This window comes from Arachis hypogaea, chromosome 20, assembly GCF_003086295.3.
Source record: "Arachis hypogaea cultivar Tifrunner chromosome 20, arahy.Tifrunner.gnm2.J5K5, whole genome shotgun sequence".
Classification (NCBI taxonomy): Eukaryota; Viridiplantae; Streptophyta; class Magnoliopsida; order Fabales; family Fabaceae; genus Arachis; species Arachis hypogaea.
Genome location: NC_092055.1, coordinates 124684940 through 124700759, shown reverse-complemented (window position 1 = coordinate 124700759; position 15820 = coordinate 124684940). Strand labels below are relative to the sequence as shown.

Sequence of the window (15820 nt, the reverse complement as noted above, 5' to 3'; positions counted from 1 at the left end):
CGATTGGAAAATAATGTCAGCTCTCCCTCTAAGGTGTTGGTCTTTGGTTCCAATTCTAAGACTCTTAACCAACAAAGTAGTGCATCGAATAATCCATTGTTGCTATGTTATATTGAGAAGGCCAAGACAAATCTCTCCATTGCTTAAAAAAGGAGAACAGATTCACTTGCTCCAATCAATATTCCTGGATTAGAGCTACCTAGTGTGAGTACTAAGTAATAAGTAGTTTATTATTATTATTATTATTATTATTATTATTATTATTATTATTATTATTATTATTATTTCACTAATAACAGTTTTTTTTATATATATTTAGTGGGTGCAAGTCTGTTTTAGACCAACAGCTTCAATAGGTTTAGACGAAACTGAACTTGCAATTGCAGCATATTTGTATGGTAATCATTTGATGGATAAGTAAGTAAACTCAATCGTTTATCTTGTGCTAGACTTAGTAGCAGATATGATGAGGATAGAGTTGACCAGAGAAAGTGGTTATTGGTTTTTACCCACAACTTTTGCGGTAAGTATATAGGAGTGTATACTAAAATAATATTGGTAGTTGTTATTTGTATTGCACATATAAACTAGTGGCTGAAATAATGTAGCTGTCAAAGAAGACAAAATTGGATCCCGACCGTCTGCCGTCTTGTATCACATATGTTTATTTGGACAAAGTTGACTGCTTAAAAAGAGTAAGTTTATATAATTTTAAATTTATATTAGCAAATATTGGCATAAAATAATTTTAATAACTAAAATGACTTTCTCTTGATTAGGTGTTTATCCCTGTATTTGAAACTACTGACGAAGGTCATGAACACTGGTACCTCGTAGTGATTGATCGTGTTAAAAGACAAATCATTTTGCTAGACCCATTTTCCATTGAGAAACAGTTCAAGCCAAAGAGGACAGCCTTGAAATTAGTAACTATATTTTCCTTTTTTTTTTGTTAATTATCTACATATATGTCTAAAAAAGCAAACTCTAACTAGACATAAACAGGCCATTTATTTGAACGAGGTATTGGAAGATCGTTCATTCTATGACTTTGAGACCACTCCAAATATAATTTCTTCACAGTTTGAATTTGAAGAGTCAGAAGGCCTTTCCACCCTCGAAGCTGGATCCATAGTTATCAAACCGACTCGACCCGACCGGTTCGACCGGAAATCCAGTCACCCGGTAACCTGATCGAGTCGAGCCACTCGTTGAACCGGACAAGCAATGGACCTGGTAAAAACCGGTTTGACCCGACCGGTTTTTATTAAAACCGGTGATCCGGCCGGTTAATTTAACCCGGTCCGGGTCATTTTTTTTTTTAATTCCTGAAATGGGGCGTCGTTTCGCTCCTCATGTCCTCCACCCCTGTTGATTTGCATGAACCCTAATGGCTAATGTCCCTAATCAGAATGGAATTGGAACCCACCTAACCCCCAGCCAGCCTTGTGTCTCTTCTCTCTCGAGCTCGACAGTCCATCACTCACGGCGGCTCACGACGGCTCACGGCGTCACCTTCACTTCGTCACTCACTCGTCGCTCCCCTCACCTCGTCGGTCGTCACTCTTAATCTCTCACGGCCTTACCTCGTCGCGCTCTCGGTCTCTCACCTCGTCCCCTCACCTGGTCGTCGTCTTCTTGCTTCTCAAGGTCTCTGTCTCGCACCTGGCCTCGATCTCTCCCTTCCCTGCGCTCTTCGTCGCCGGTAGCAGAGGCAACATATTCCGGTGGGCTTATCTTCGTTGTCGTCTTCTTGCTTCGAACCTTGCCGTCAGCTTCTCCCTCGCCATCAGCTTCTCCTTCGCCGTCAACTTCCTTCTTGCAACCCGATTTGGTGAGTTTCCCATGGTCTCTGTTTCAATTTTGGTGCTGCATCACTGCAGTTTGATTTTGTTGCTGGGAGTAATTTGTTACTGAAAGTTGAATGTGTTGCTGAAATTTGTTACTCATTATCATGAACGTTGAATTTGTTGTTGACCTGCCAAAATAATCACTTAGCTTAAGTTTGTTCGTTGCCGAAAATCATTACTGAGTTTATTGAACCTTAAATTTGGTGCTGTTTTGCAGAATAATCACTTTGTTAAGTTTTGCTTCATCTCTCTGCCCAGGTGAGTTTCAGCTTTGGCCTTGTTATTCCTCTTTCAATTTCAATTCTGTAAATTATTAGTACATCTTGAATTTATTGTTGAAAGTTGAGTTTGTTGCTGAAATTATGATTAGCTAATGTTAATTTGCTGTAAATCATATTTGGAGAATTGGAGTTTTTTTGTTGCTCCCTGAAAGTTATCATAGTTTATGTTTTTGTTGCTGCCTGAAAGTTTTCATAGTTATCATAGTTGAATTTGTTGCTAGAACTCTAGAAGTAGAATTTGTTGTCAGCTGTAAGTTGAATTTGATGCTGAACATATCATAAATGTGGTTGTTGCTGGATAACTGAGTTGAGTTGAATTTGTTACTGAACCTTGTTGTTGTGTTGCTTAAAAAATACTAAATCTTTTGTTGCTGTATGTTAAGGGATAAGAGATAAGAGATAAGAGAGTTGGTCAATAACAAAATTAGTTTGGTACAGTTAGGTAGGGTTTGTTATTCTGATCTCTAATCTTTCTCTCTTTTCCAACTCTGTTATAAATGAAGCTCTTGCATCCCTCTAAGATGAAGTTAATTTAGTTTGTTAGTTTCTTGTAGCTCCCTCTTCAAACTCTTCTTTCTTTGTTTCTAATGTTTTGCATAATGCAGTGTTTCTTATGGAAGATATAGATGCAAATCAAAATGAGGAAAATGTTGATCAAGCTCCAAATTTGTCCTATGAACATATAGATGTCGATTTTAAGATAACTTGGACTTGATTTATCGATTGTGTTATTTTTTGCTTGTTCTTGTTTATTTAAATGGTGAAAGTATTTTGTACTAGAAACTAGTTTATTATCTCTTTTTTCATTGCTGCCAGGACATACCCCTAACTGGCTTATATTTATGAATAGGTAACCTCGTGTAAGCTATGGCGGCAAGTGGGAGAATCTTTCAAACCTCCTAAGTAAGAACCAACGTCCCCTATCTTGTCTTGATTGTGTTCATGGCTCATTGAAGAGTCTCCTCAAATGGACAAGTTATAGTACTTTGTATCTCTCTGTTATTTGATTTCAAATCTGTGATATGCATTCTTTCTAATTTTCTAAGTAATGTCATGGTAATGGTAGTGTGTATTGGTTATGATGATGAGACCAATTAACTGTTTCCATGTATTATGAATGGTTTCTCGATTTCCTTATGCATGGGAAAGTATACTTTTCAAGCTATTATTTTCATTATATAATAAGTGGTATTTTTTTGGTTGTTTTAGGGGGTTGGAGGGTATGTGTGGGGAGAAGGGCTGCCAAATTCTGACAGCTTTTTGGATGAATTGATTGCTTATGACTGATTATAATGTTCTGTTTTTAACACATGCAGGACATGTACCACAGTTTCATGGACTTTCCGTGGGTTTTATGAGAAGGTGGTTTTAGATTAATGCTAGACTTCATCTTTTGGAAAAAAAAAATCTTTTATGAAATAAATTCTGTTTTCAAATTGTTGAAATGTGTTTCTTTGAAGCCTCTGTTTAGACTATTTGTGTGGACATTACTATTATTAACATTTGGTTTATTTTAGATAATGTCACTTTCCTGGAAATTTTCATGTTAGCATACCGTATGATCTGTAAGATGTCAAGATGATGAGTGTTCAAGTTATGGCCTTATTAGAGAAAATTTTGGCTCTTAAGTAGTGGCATTGTCTAAATTTCTATATAATCTATTTAATACCTTAGACATATATGCTTATTTTGTTATTAGCTATTCCATTTTCAAGATTTCTGAAAGATTTACCAGATATTGTGCATATAAATGTAGGCATGCTCTTTTTCAAATGTGTTATTCGTTTTTAATATTTCTGAACTACTGCAGGCACTTCTTGATTATGAAAGACATAAGATAAAAGGTGGTGAGCTGAGTGTTCCAATTCCTTCACAACCAGAGCCTATGAATATCGAAAATCGGGTAAGATGTAATTTCTGTGTTTGATTTGATAGCATATGCAATAATATCTACTATATATAAAAGGAATTGGGGGAAGTTAGTGTCCAATTTTTTTTCCCAATTTAACCCTTAACTCCCAGACCAAGTAATTATGCAGTTTTTCTTTCAAAAAGTAACTTCCAAAAAAGTTAAAGCTCTGTGCCTGCTCCACCACTAGTACAAGAAACATTTATTGATGGAAATTTTTGCTTTGTTGACTTCAATAGATGATTGATGACACCTTTTTCATCAAGTTTGCTGACATAAGATGAGGGAACTATTGGAAAATTATATTGCTGAAATTTTAGGGGCTTTAACATGGTGCAATTCTAATTTAGATTGTCTCAAAATTACTTTTCCTAAGAGAAAGTTTGACCTAATTATCAGTTCAAGCTTAAACTCCCCCTGGTTCCTCACAATTTCAGAAGGCTATTACGTTTCCAGCAAGAAGAATAGTTCATCTGTGCGACTTTGCATCTCTATGGTTTTCTACATGTTTACCTCCCTTCCCCATCCCTAGGAAAGTAATGCCTACACGTGGGTTTTATGGCATGAAGCATTGTTAAATGTGAATACGTGATTAAGTTTGAACAACAACAACAACAACAACAAAGCCTTATCCTACTAGGTTGGATCGACTACATGGATCAAACTACGCCATTGTGCCCTGTCATGATGATTAAGTTTGAACAATAGTTTAAAATGGTTTGATTTCTACCTTCTTGTAATGTAGTAGCTGCTTTGCGGGAGGAATTAAACTGGCGCTCTATCATTATCTGTTTATATCTGTTATCCCTGTTGTTATTTGTGTTTCAATGATGATTCTATGCAGACTTCAGCATCAGGTAGAGCACGTAGAGATGCTGCAGCACGCGCTATGCGGGGTTGGCACTCACAACGTCTTCTAGGCAATGGTGAAGTTGGTGACCCCATTATTAAGGTCTGGTACAATTCTGTAAGTAGCTTATCTTGTGTTCAAGTAGAATATAATTTTATATGCAATTTCCTCATTGCAATGGAAACTTTTGTGTGCAGAAGGATTGCTTTGAGGTATATGCTTTAGTTCCTAGTCTACTTCGAGAAGAGGTAATAGCATATATTAGGAAAGAGAAGAGGTATATGCTTTAGTTCCTGGTGAAAATGTAACAGATTTCAGTCTGACATCTGCTGCATTGGATACTAATTCGAAAGGGAAGGACAAGATTAGGTCTGATCAGGATGAAGATGAAATTATAACCCCTTCTGATGCTGTTGTGGGTGAAACATGTGAAGGGGAGTCTAAAATGGCAGTTAACGATGCAATGAATGTTGGCTCGTCAACTGTATCAGATCCCCACAAAGCTGAAGTGATGCCAGATGTATTGCCTGAAATTAAGATATATGCTGATGAAAATGTGAGAGATTGCGTTTTTACATCTGAACTGGGGACTAGTTTGAAGGGAAAGGATGAGATCAAAACAGATGTTGAAGAAGTTGAAATTATAGTCCCTTCGGATACTGGTGTTGGTGAAAATGAAGATGACTCTGCAAGATCAGTTAGAGATGCAGTTAACTTGGATCCTCAAGTGGCTGGTGGAGTTGTTAATCTGAAGGAAAAAGACAGTGCCGAGTTCCCTTCTGTGCTTGGCCAAGATGATTCCCCACTTGGTTCAAATTCTGTTGTAATAACAAATGCTTCAATACGTGATGTACAGTTAGAGTCTGCTCATGTTCAGTTTTCTAATTCTAGTGATGCTCAGACTTTACTTGAAAAGGAAGAAGAAAATACTAATTCTAATATCCTTCCTACAAGTGTTGATAGAACTGAAGAATCGCCTTCAGCTCAAGCTCTGATAAACGACGCTGCAAAAGAATGGAACTCACCGGCAAGATATCCTACGGAAATGAAGAGGGAAAAATGGAAAGCCAAGAGCAGACCATATTGGATACAATTAGTATGTTCCTCATCAGTGGATCTTCAGAGAAGGCAAAAAACTGTCATATGATGGTTATGGTTATAGTTATAGTTATTTTCATGCTATTTGGGGTCTTGTCTGCTTCTAGAGTTGAGATACATATTTTGATCATGCGTCTCATTCTATTGAACTGGGTAACCTCCTAGAAGTTTGGTTGTATATTTGAAACATGTTCAGTTGCCATTACTGTTTATGTTATTTTAATGTATCATTATCATGGCTTTGGTGCTTTTTATATATTGAAAATTAAGAAAACGTTGTGATCTTGTGAGCTTTACAAGTAGGGAGGATTTTAGTCGAGTATGTAAGGACTCATCCTTTTATTATTGTTGTGTTTTGAACTTCCATCCAAAAACTGATAGATGATTTGAAGTACATAAATAAATAAATACTGTCGATAATAGGCTCGCTATTTGGTCCATAAAAATACATGTGAGTATGATCCTTAAAAGTGCAGTACGACTGGGTATATCATTATCCTTGAAAGTGTCACTGTCAAATGAAAATTATGCAAAATTGGAACATTCTCCTTCCTAAACTTCAGATGCGAACTCTGAAATTTCATTATGCAGTTTTCAGTCGATTGTCTTCAAACCCTAGATACTTCCTCTCCCTATTCTCCACAAATTTCGCTTCTCAGCCATCCCAATGCTCGAAGCAAATCTGCCCAATGACGACCATCAGTTTTTCTTGCAACACTTACAACAACATCAAGGTACTCCGGAAAATTCCTGATAAGATCACAGGTTTTCTCCAAAAGCTATCTTTTGGCATGTTTGGGAACTGAGAGCTGGTTCTTGTTTGCATTAGGCCTGGGGTAATCAGCATGAAAAATAAACAGCCAGAATAAACATTAGAAATGGACACAGAAAATTGTATTTGTTGATGAATTAAAATGATAGAGTGGATATTAAAGAGACCTCTCAATTCTCAAAACAATCACAATTACTCACAGAATTTGAAACCCTTCTCTGTATCCTATCACTTCTATTTATACTAATCAAATGACTAAACCATTGTAACCAAGTACTCCTAGCTAACTCTTACTAATGGTAATCAACTCATATACCAATGTGATCCTAACACTGAAGGGAGCTGCATACTTACACTGCCAACAACAATTACGTCAACTGAACTACTACGGATTAAGGTATCCACAAGACTAAGTGCTTGTTCACCACAATCTGTGGTTCTCAACTCATCCTCTGCCTCTTGTCTGAGCTTTACTTCCTGTGCATGAGCAGATTCAAACAAATTGACCTGAAGAAAAAACATACAACCCAAGTTGGAACAAACACCATGATGAAACTCTAAATCTATCTATTTAATATTATCATTTGTCAATAATTTGAAGATATGCAGCTAAATCACATAATATGGTGTCAAGAAATTTCTGAACAATACATTTGTAGTTTCACAGTTCTGACAAGTTTCGGAAACATGTACATAGGATCCCAGTAATTTGTCAAACTTCATTTAGCACTATATTTCATCCCTGACCCTCACAGCAGGCAAGATTGTGTTTGGCTACATTCCTTACAAGTTACAACAAACACAAAGTGAAAAAATAAAAGCACAAAAACAAAAAAACTTTTTGCTACACAACTCTGAATCAATCATTAAGTTATCCTTACCTTCCTTATGGCCTCAGTGGCTTCAGCTTCCAACTTCAATAGCTCAACAAAAGACTCATCTGCTGCTTCATCAGCTTCTTGTTTGACTTCAACAAGTTGACTATTAACTCTTTCTTCTTCAGCCTCTAAATGAGTATCTGAAGAACTCTCAGCAGAATTTTGGGGCAATGGACCGCTGGATGTAGTTGATTCGGCGGCAAAAGTGCCTTCTGTTTCAATTGTTTCACACGGTGATAAAGAACAAGGTTTTTCAGAAGCTTCTCTTGTCCAAATATGTTTACCTCTATAGATAAACCATATTTTACAGAAGGGGGGGTGCATTTTTGGCAGCATAATTTGCTTTCCTGGAATTCCTTTTGACTTTCATCCAACTGCAGTTTTCCATTATGGTTTTGTAAGAGGAAAGGTTATTCATTCATCCCTCCAATGAAAGAAAAAGGGAACCAAAAAAAGAAACGGAAACAAGCAGATACTGTGCTTCTAGCTATTAGTTGTAAGTCTCTAGAGCAAATAAAGAGATGGAAAGGAAGAAAAAGGAAAAGAAAATTCTCAGACAGTTTCCACAGAATATTGAGATTCAACAGCAAGTTAGCTGACAATCAAAGCATTACTTACCCTTCGGGTATTGCTCCAATAACAAGCCTCCTAATATTATGCCCGACAACCAAAGCAACAATCCCTTTCTGGACTTGATCAGCTTCTGTCATCATAAAGCTTGCCTTAACCTGGGAAAGAAAGTTACACGAAGACCGTCACCATCAATAATGGATCTCTTTCCCACAGCTTGCATATCACATATTTGTCTAAAACGAACATTTTAACAACACATACATAGAAGGCAGTTATAATCATTCACATATTCTGCAGCTACAATACATAAAACAGAATGGCAGCCAATAAGATTTGATAGGTCTTGCTCAATATGATTGATTCCTGAGCCACATTTCCCAGGCGGTAAAAATAGTTCTCCTTTAGAAATATAACTAAGAAAAAAAATCACCATAGTAGTGTAAATGAACAAGCAGAAATCAGCATCAAAAGAAATACCTTAGCTGCACGGCAAATTCTCAAGTAATTGTCCAAAAGCCTCATGGCCTGTTCTTTTTCCTCTCTTCTAAAAGCAGAGACCACTTCAGGATTAGCCTGAGATGCTGGTAACTTCCCTACTGCTCAAAGATACCAACTTTAAACCAATCAAATTCATGGGATACCACCAGAATTTAAAAGCAATCAAGATAATCGAGTTACAAGACACTGGGATAGGCATTCATTCGGTGTTACAACAGAGAAGAATACATCCACTTTATTATCACAATGTATACAGAAAATCAAAGGGAGGGAGATTAAAGCAAATGCCTCTTGTGATTGACAATAACATATTGACAAGTTGACAACTATAGGGGTTATGGTCACATTACAACCAAAAACAATATAGACATTATCATCAGGGGCAAAAATTAGCATCTATAGATAACCTCCTTGCTTCTGTGCCTCTGAAATCACATGTAAAGCAAGAGTTGTTTTCCCAGAAGCCTCTGGACCATATATTTCCACAACACGTCCCTACAACAGTTATATATAACAATCAGCTTACAACTATCACCCAATGAAACAATGAACCATGAACTAAGAGACAGATTTCTTCTTTATTTCTCTCTTATCGTATCAGATGAAATTGTGGAAGCATAATTGTCATGCAGTTGCCAAATTAACATAGCAAATTAAACGTGGAAGGAAAATCAGAAGTCGGAGCAAAGTAGAAAATCTTTTCACCAACGACCAACTAGATTAATCTATAAAAAGGGTTCAATGTTTGCAAAAGCAGAATAAATTAGCAAGAAACTTCTTTATACAAGGATTTAAAGATACCTTTGGAAGTCTACCAATTCCCAGTGCTATATCAAGAGCAAAAGGGGAAGAGGAGAGAAGAAGATGAAAAACACTGAAACATTTAGAGGCATGAACGGGAGGGTTTTTGAACCAAGATGAAGAACAATTTTAGTTTTTTGTATTTTTAATATGTTTAACTCAGACGAAGAATAATTTTGATTTTTTGTTTTTTTAATATGTTTTTGTTTTGTTGTTTCAATTATTTGAAACTATAAAATTAGGATTAATTGAATTCTAAAATTTGATTAATTTAAAAGGATATTTTTGTCTAATTAAATAAAGAAAGGATGTTTAAGTCTTTTTCTAAAATTAAATAAATAAATATTTTTTATTTTTATTTAATTAAAAGGGTGTTTTAGTAAAAGTGATGATATACTATATATTTAAAAAAGAAAAAATTAAATGCTGACGTGGAAAATAAATTCCACATGTCTTATTGTTATTTGTCCATATTTTAAATGTATCGGTACGTATGAATTTATCATTGTACCATAGCAATCACCTTATATATAAATTGTGTGAGAGTGCTATAGTTAGATCATTTTGTCTAGAATGCCATCTAATTAATATATTTCCTTTTTTGGTGTTCATTATTTTTGTTTTATTATAATGACACAAATATGCATGTATAGTCAAAAACAGTATGTCTAATTTATTACAGTTAAAAATTCAAGAATAAAATAAATTGTCAACAAAAATCCAAAACTGAAACAAAATAAATTGATGACAAATATCCTGGATCAATTACTCAATTCTACTCTACTGTCAAGTGTCAACTCATAAAAAATATTATTATTATTATTATTATTATTATTGAATACTCTTTAACTGTTGATATCCTTACATTATTCTTTTTATTTATTTAGTTAGTTTTTTATTTTTGTTTTGTTATTAAATTTTTAATAAATTATAGAATTAAAAGGGTAGCTGTTCTTTATAAGATCAAAATTGTTCATGTATTCAAATCACAAGTTAGTATTTTTTTTTGTCCTTGCAAACTCATTGTATTCTTCTTTTCAACTTTTCTTCAAAAAGATTAATATAAATTTCTTTTCTGCTTAATAATGTACAAATTACTGAAATAGTATCTCTTATGTTACTCTTACCACCCTTCTTTTTTTTTTTAAGATATGAAATTTTATTAATAAATTGCAATAAAGCAATATTAGTCTATGTCTAAACTCTAGCAAGAATAAGGTGGGCATTAACCCAAAGAAAAAGCATGAGAATAACCTAGAAGAAAATAAAAAGAAAAACTAACAATAACTTGTCTTAAGGTAAAATTCTTCGTTCATGTTTTGTGCCTCTTCTCAAATAGCAGCCGGTTCACTCCTTTTACCATCAAAAAGCCATTTGTTTTCTAGATATCCAAATCCTCTATAACACCATTGCAAGAAGACTTCGTTGCTTCTTATTAAAACTTTCTTACTTTATCTTTACCTACATCTCCCTCCACCAATTGCCAAAATTATCCTCTGCATCCACTTTATTTGGACTGTTGAACAAGAGCCCCATGTGATTCCACACTTGCCGCGAGTAAATGCAAGTAAGCAAACAATGGATCAAAGTCTCGTCCTCCATTTCACATCTTAACACCCTTCTTTATTAGTGAGGTAACTAGATAATAAAATTTCTTAGGAAAAAAGGCATTATAAATTTATAATAATTACTATCGTTATGGTAATGTTTGTGCAATTGAAATTGGTCCGATCCAGAAATAATTGATTTATGTTTGTATTGTGTGAATCATGATATAACTAATAATTACTTATATCATCAATAAATCTATATAGTTAAATCTACATTATTATATCAGTCCTATTTATTGATCTTTGTGGTTGTGGTGATTGGTGAGAGTTATGATGAAGGCTCTACCTTTTTGTGAGAATAAATTTTTAAAAGCAAAATAATACCATGGTTATGTTAGAGAATGGTGGTTATTGAGAGTGATCAATGTGTTGATTTTGTTATTAACTATGTTTGCTTGGAACTGATATAATTAGAATTCTCACAAAATTAATATATCATTCCAAAATCACTCACCATTATGTATATGTTAATTGATGTTTGGACATGTCTAATTAAAGAATCTGTTTACTAGAATTATGCTGTTGGCAGAGATATAAAAATTTTTTTTTCGTTTTTACAAATCACTTTTCCCATTTTTTTAAAAGGTGCAAACAATTTAATTCCAATAGAATTTACATTAAATATAAACAATAAAATCTTATGTTATACGATTTTTTTTGTATATTGTGATGCCTATGTGATTCGATGATATACCAACAAGTACAACTAAATTTTGTTTCGGCAGGTAAAGTTTCTTTACTACAAAAAAATGTTAATTGTAAAATATAAAATGTATAGAACTCTCTGTAATTTCATAGCATCAATAAAAAAATATTAAACGAGCATTTTCAACAATTCATATCCTATTTATCAAAATATAAAATCAGTATCTTTAATAAGCTATGTCCCATTAATGTATACTATATAATAAATTTTTATATATAAAGACTTTTTTAAATTAAAAATAATAATTATTAATATCAATAAATAGATATCAATAAATTTTATAATGGAATAAGGTTTGGTCCGAACGTAGTCCAGATTTTACACTAGTTGATTTAATAAACAATAACTTTTTATTTCTGCTTATTCATACTTTAATTAAGAATCAACGGACACATATATGACTCACTCAAGGACTACTATATTATCAAAGGCTGTCTTTAAAATTTAAATTCTAGTCATGTGATTGCGTAAAGTTTTAGAAAGAAAAGTTATATTGCGCAAATATTTTGTTAATTCGAGCAAGATATTACATTACGTCAAATAATAAAATACATGTAGCTAATTAACACTTAAAAGCTAACAGCTAATTAAAACAAAGGTGTATACAACAATACATGTGTGTTAAATTACTTATTACAATTCAATCTGAAAATTAACCCTAATTTGGCATATATATATAAAGAATATTTTAATTTTAATAAACCGAGAATATAAAATATTTTATATAGTTTCTAATTGTATTCATTCTTTTATGACCATTTATGTAATCACGCAATGTAATTGTGTGATTTTTTTTTGTGACTATGTAATAATTATGCGATTATCTTTATTTACGTAGTATTACGTAATTGACTCATATGACAATTGTGCCATTTTTTTTTTGTTATATTCATAAATGAATCAACAATACTAGGAAATTAAGAAGGTACTAACTAAAAATCAGCCAAATATTTTTGGATGAATCCAAAACTTTTATGTAGATGGTGTTTATGCTAGGCATTAGGATGTTTTTTCTACCAAGTATCAAAATATTTCTTTTTCATACTAAATAGATGTTCTTTTATATATTAAATATTTTTTTATATACTAAGAATCGGAATTGTTAAAAGCAGAATTCTATGATTCCTGTCCCTATTTCTCCAACGTATCATTTAGAATTTTAATTTGGAGTGAGAAGCAATTAATATCAAATATTATAAATTAAAAATAAATAAAATTAATTAAATATAATTATAAATTAGTTAAGTTGTTTACTTTTTGACTAATTATCTCTTGGTTTCATATATTTTTTCTAAATGAATATATTTAATTATCTTTTCTTTTGCTTGACATGATGAGTAAAATTTAATTATGACAAATTTAAAACTAAACGTTGTTGAATAATTATTTACGTATAGATATTAAAAGGAAAATATTTGACTAATATAATTGACTACCAACTTATAATAATAGCCAAAAACAATACCCAGACGAATGCAAAAATTTTAATATGAAAGAGTCAAATTTTAGATGAATTTTTTATTTTTTTATTATATTTTTTATTTTATAAAAATAATTAACATATAATTATTTAAATTGGTATTTTAAAAGATTTATCAAATATATATATATATATATATAAATTATAAAATTTTTCACAATTTTATGTTTAATATGACGCTATACAAAAAAAAAAAAAAATAACAATATCAATAGTATATTATAAAATCATAGAATATCAATAATTTATAGTATGTTTATTAAAAAAATATCACATTTTATTAATTCAAATTAATTCTTTTAAAATTTTTGAAAAATTTAAAAATAAATTATAAATTATTAATTATTAATTATTTGAAAGATATAATATCTTCACAAAATACAATATATAAAATATTTTTATAAATGAATATTTTTTACAAGAAAAAAATATCTAAAGTACACTATGTAATTAACAAAATATAACTACACAAGTCATTATTAATATTTTATATAATAATATAAATATTAAATATATTAATATAAGATTTGAGGGTATGATATTAAATTAGTTAAATAAAAAATATTGATGAATTAAACAATTAAGACATAAATTCATCACATAATAAAAAATAACATATAAAATTACTAAATTATATCATATTTTTTATTTTTTTAAGTACATATCTCATATATAAATATAATTTCTTAAAATTTTGAGAGACTAAAATCATTATCTGCCTCTCTCTAAATTCATCTCTACACATATTAAAACGATTTTTTTATGTATAACACGTATTTCAATAATTTTTAGTTGTCATTTATTTTTACTAGTAGTTCGTTAACTAATGAAATAATTGAGGTAATATTTAAATTAAGAATTTAGCTAGTCACCAAAAAAAAATTAAGAATTTAGTTAATATGTATTTTAATATATACCTTTAAAATACATATTAGCTAAATCCCACCAATAACATTATTATTAACATCTCTACATAGTACTAACTTGAGCCAATGGCGGCATTGAATGATAATGATAATTTCATATTTCACATAGAGATCTATTAGGTAGATTTTGTATTGTTTATTGGTTTGTTGCTACTTAAGGGAACAAGCCGTATCATAGTTTCTCTGTATATCAATTCTAATGTTTGCCATAGTGATGTAGTATGCACGGTATATATGCACTTCATTGTAATATTAATAATTTAAATAGATAAATACACTTACATAATAGGTAACACTAGGGTAAAAACTTTTGTTCGTTACTCGATCACTAATCAGTTAGTTGCTAATAATTAAGTTAGCTATCAATTTAGCAATTGAAAAAAAATATTAAATTATAAAACAGTAAATTACTAAATCAATTGACAATAATAAAATTGTTGGTCGGTTTAATAACCAATATTAAAAATTAGTTATTTATAGCTAATTATTAAATTAACAACTAATTTAAAAATACCATTCTCATACTCATACTCGCACTTATTTATTTTCTCATTTTTTTTCCATGAATAACAATTACAAGAAAATAATTTGAACATAAAAAATACCGTAATAAAAATTAAAATCAAAGTACTAAGTACGACAAAATGTCTTTGGATAAAGTTCTGAAAATTAGACTTATAAATGAAGACATCAAACAACTCCAAAATATATTTTTTAAAGCTTGTTATTCTGTTATCTCACATAAATAAAGCTTGTCATTTTATTATCTTCCGTTCTTTTTTAATGATGAAAAATTAAAATTAAGCAATAATTCATATTACCTTGTAATTATCTATATATTTTTTACTTGAATTTAATATTACTTTTAATTATTTAGTATTATTCTGCAATTATGTTCTGAAAAATTTGTTGAGACACTTAAAAGATTATAATGGCTGAAGTCTCGTTTAAAATAAAATAATATAATACGAGAATGTTTATTAAAAATAATATGAATATATTTTTTAATTTAAAATTAATGGTTTTAAATAGTTAATTTTTCAAAAATAAATAAATATAATTAATCATATAAGTATAATAATATGTCTACGTTTATTTTTACCAAATTAAATTTAATTATATCTATTTATAATTTTAAATTAATTTTTATATGAATAAAATTAGATTAATTAAAAAAAATAAAAATATATCAATACAATATAAATCGTACTATAATGAGAACAAATTTGATGTGATGGACGAATTTTGTATATAGATAAAAATTTACATATCAGACAAATTTTATGAAACTTAAACAAAAAAGGTGAATCCTAAAAAATAAAAAAAATTGTTTTGAAAAGTAACAATTTTTTATTTTTATTTCAATAAAAAATCCAACACTAATAAGACACTAAAATTAAAAAATAAAAAAAAGTTGCTTATCAAATAAATAGAGATGAGAGAGAAAGAAAGAGAGAAAGTGAAGAGGCAGATTTTGGTATTAGAAAAAGAGGAGACATGATTTGATACTTCAAAATTATATGGAATTTTAGTGTTCTTTAATAAAGAAGAGAAAAAATTTGTATATAGAATTTTAATATTTTCTAAC

The 15820-nt window shown here is 30.9% G+C and overlaps 2 protein-coding genes across 26 annotated transcripts; one reads left to right on the top strand and one right to left on the bottom strand.

Annotated features, from left to right (window-relative positions):
* The first annotated feature begins 1296 nt into the window (after nucleotides 1-1296).
* LOC112782358 (uncharacterized) lies at nucleotides 1297-6262 on the top strand. 25 transcript variants are annotated; one of them, XM_072229583.1, is made up of 8 exons: nucleotides 1297-1834; nucleotides 2068-2108; nucleotides 2982-3034; nucleotides 3448-3493; nucleotides 3942-4034; nucleotides 4478-4757; nucleotides 4885-4992; nucleotides 5088-6262. In XM_072229583.1, the coding sequence occupies exon 8, from the start codon at nucleotides 5336-5338 to the stop codon at nucleotides 6035-6037; it is 702 nt and encodes a 233-aa protein (XP_072085684.1). In that variant the 5' UTR covers nucleotides 1297-1834; nucleotides 2068-2108; nucleotides 2982-3034; nucleotides 3448-3493; nucleotides 3942-4034; nucleotides 4478-4757; nucleotides 4885-4992; nucleotides 5088-5335; the 3' UTR covers nucleotides 6038-6262. The 25 variants fall into 25 exon arrangements, with proteins under 25 accessions (XP_072085684.1, XP_072085687.1, XP_072085685.1 ...); XM_072229586.1 differs by having other exon boundaries at nucleotides 4885-5007; XM_072229584.1 differs by having other exon boundaries at nucleotides 4280-4757.
* Nucleotides 6263-6399: 137 nt separating this feature from the next.
* On the bottom strand, nucleotides 6400-9671 carry LOC140182557 (uncharacterized). The gene is made up of 7 exons (XM_072229600.1): nucleotides 9511-9671; nucleotides 9117-9204; nucleotides 8689-8807; nucleotides 8257-8366; nucleotides 7642-8012; nucleotides 7115-7267; nucleotides 6400-6819 (listed from the first exon to the last, which is right to left on the bottom strand). Exons 5-7 carry the CDS (start codon nucleotides 7972-7974, stop codon nucleotides 6814-6816), a joined length of 492 nt encoding a protein of 163 aa, XP_072085701.1. The 5' UTR covers nucleotides 7975-8012; nucleotides 8257-8366; nucleotides 8689-8807; nucleotides 9117-9204; nucleotides 9511-9671; the 3' UTR covers nucleotides 6400-6813.
* Between the last annotated feature and the right edge of the window lie 6149 nt (nucleotides 9672-15820).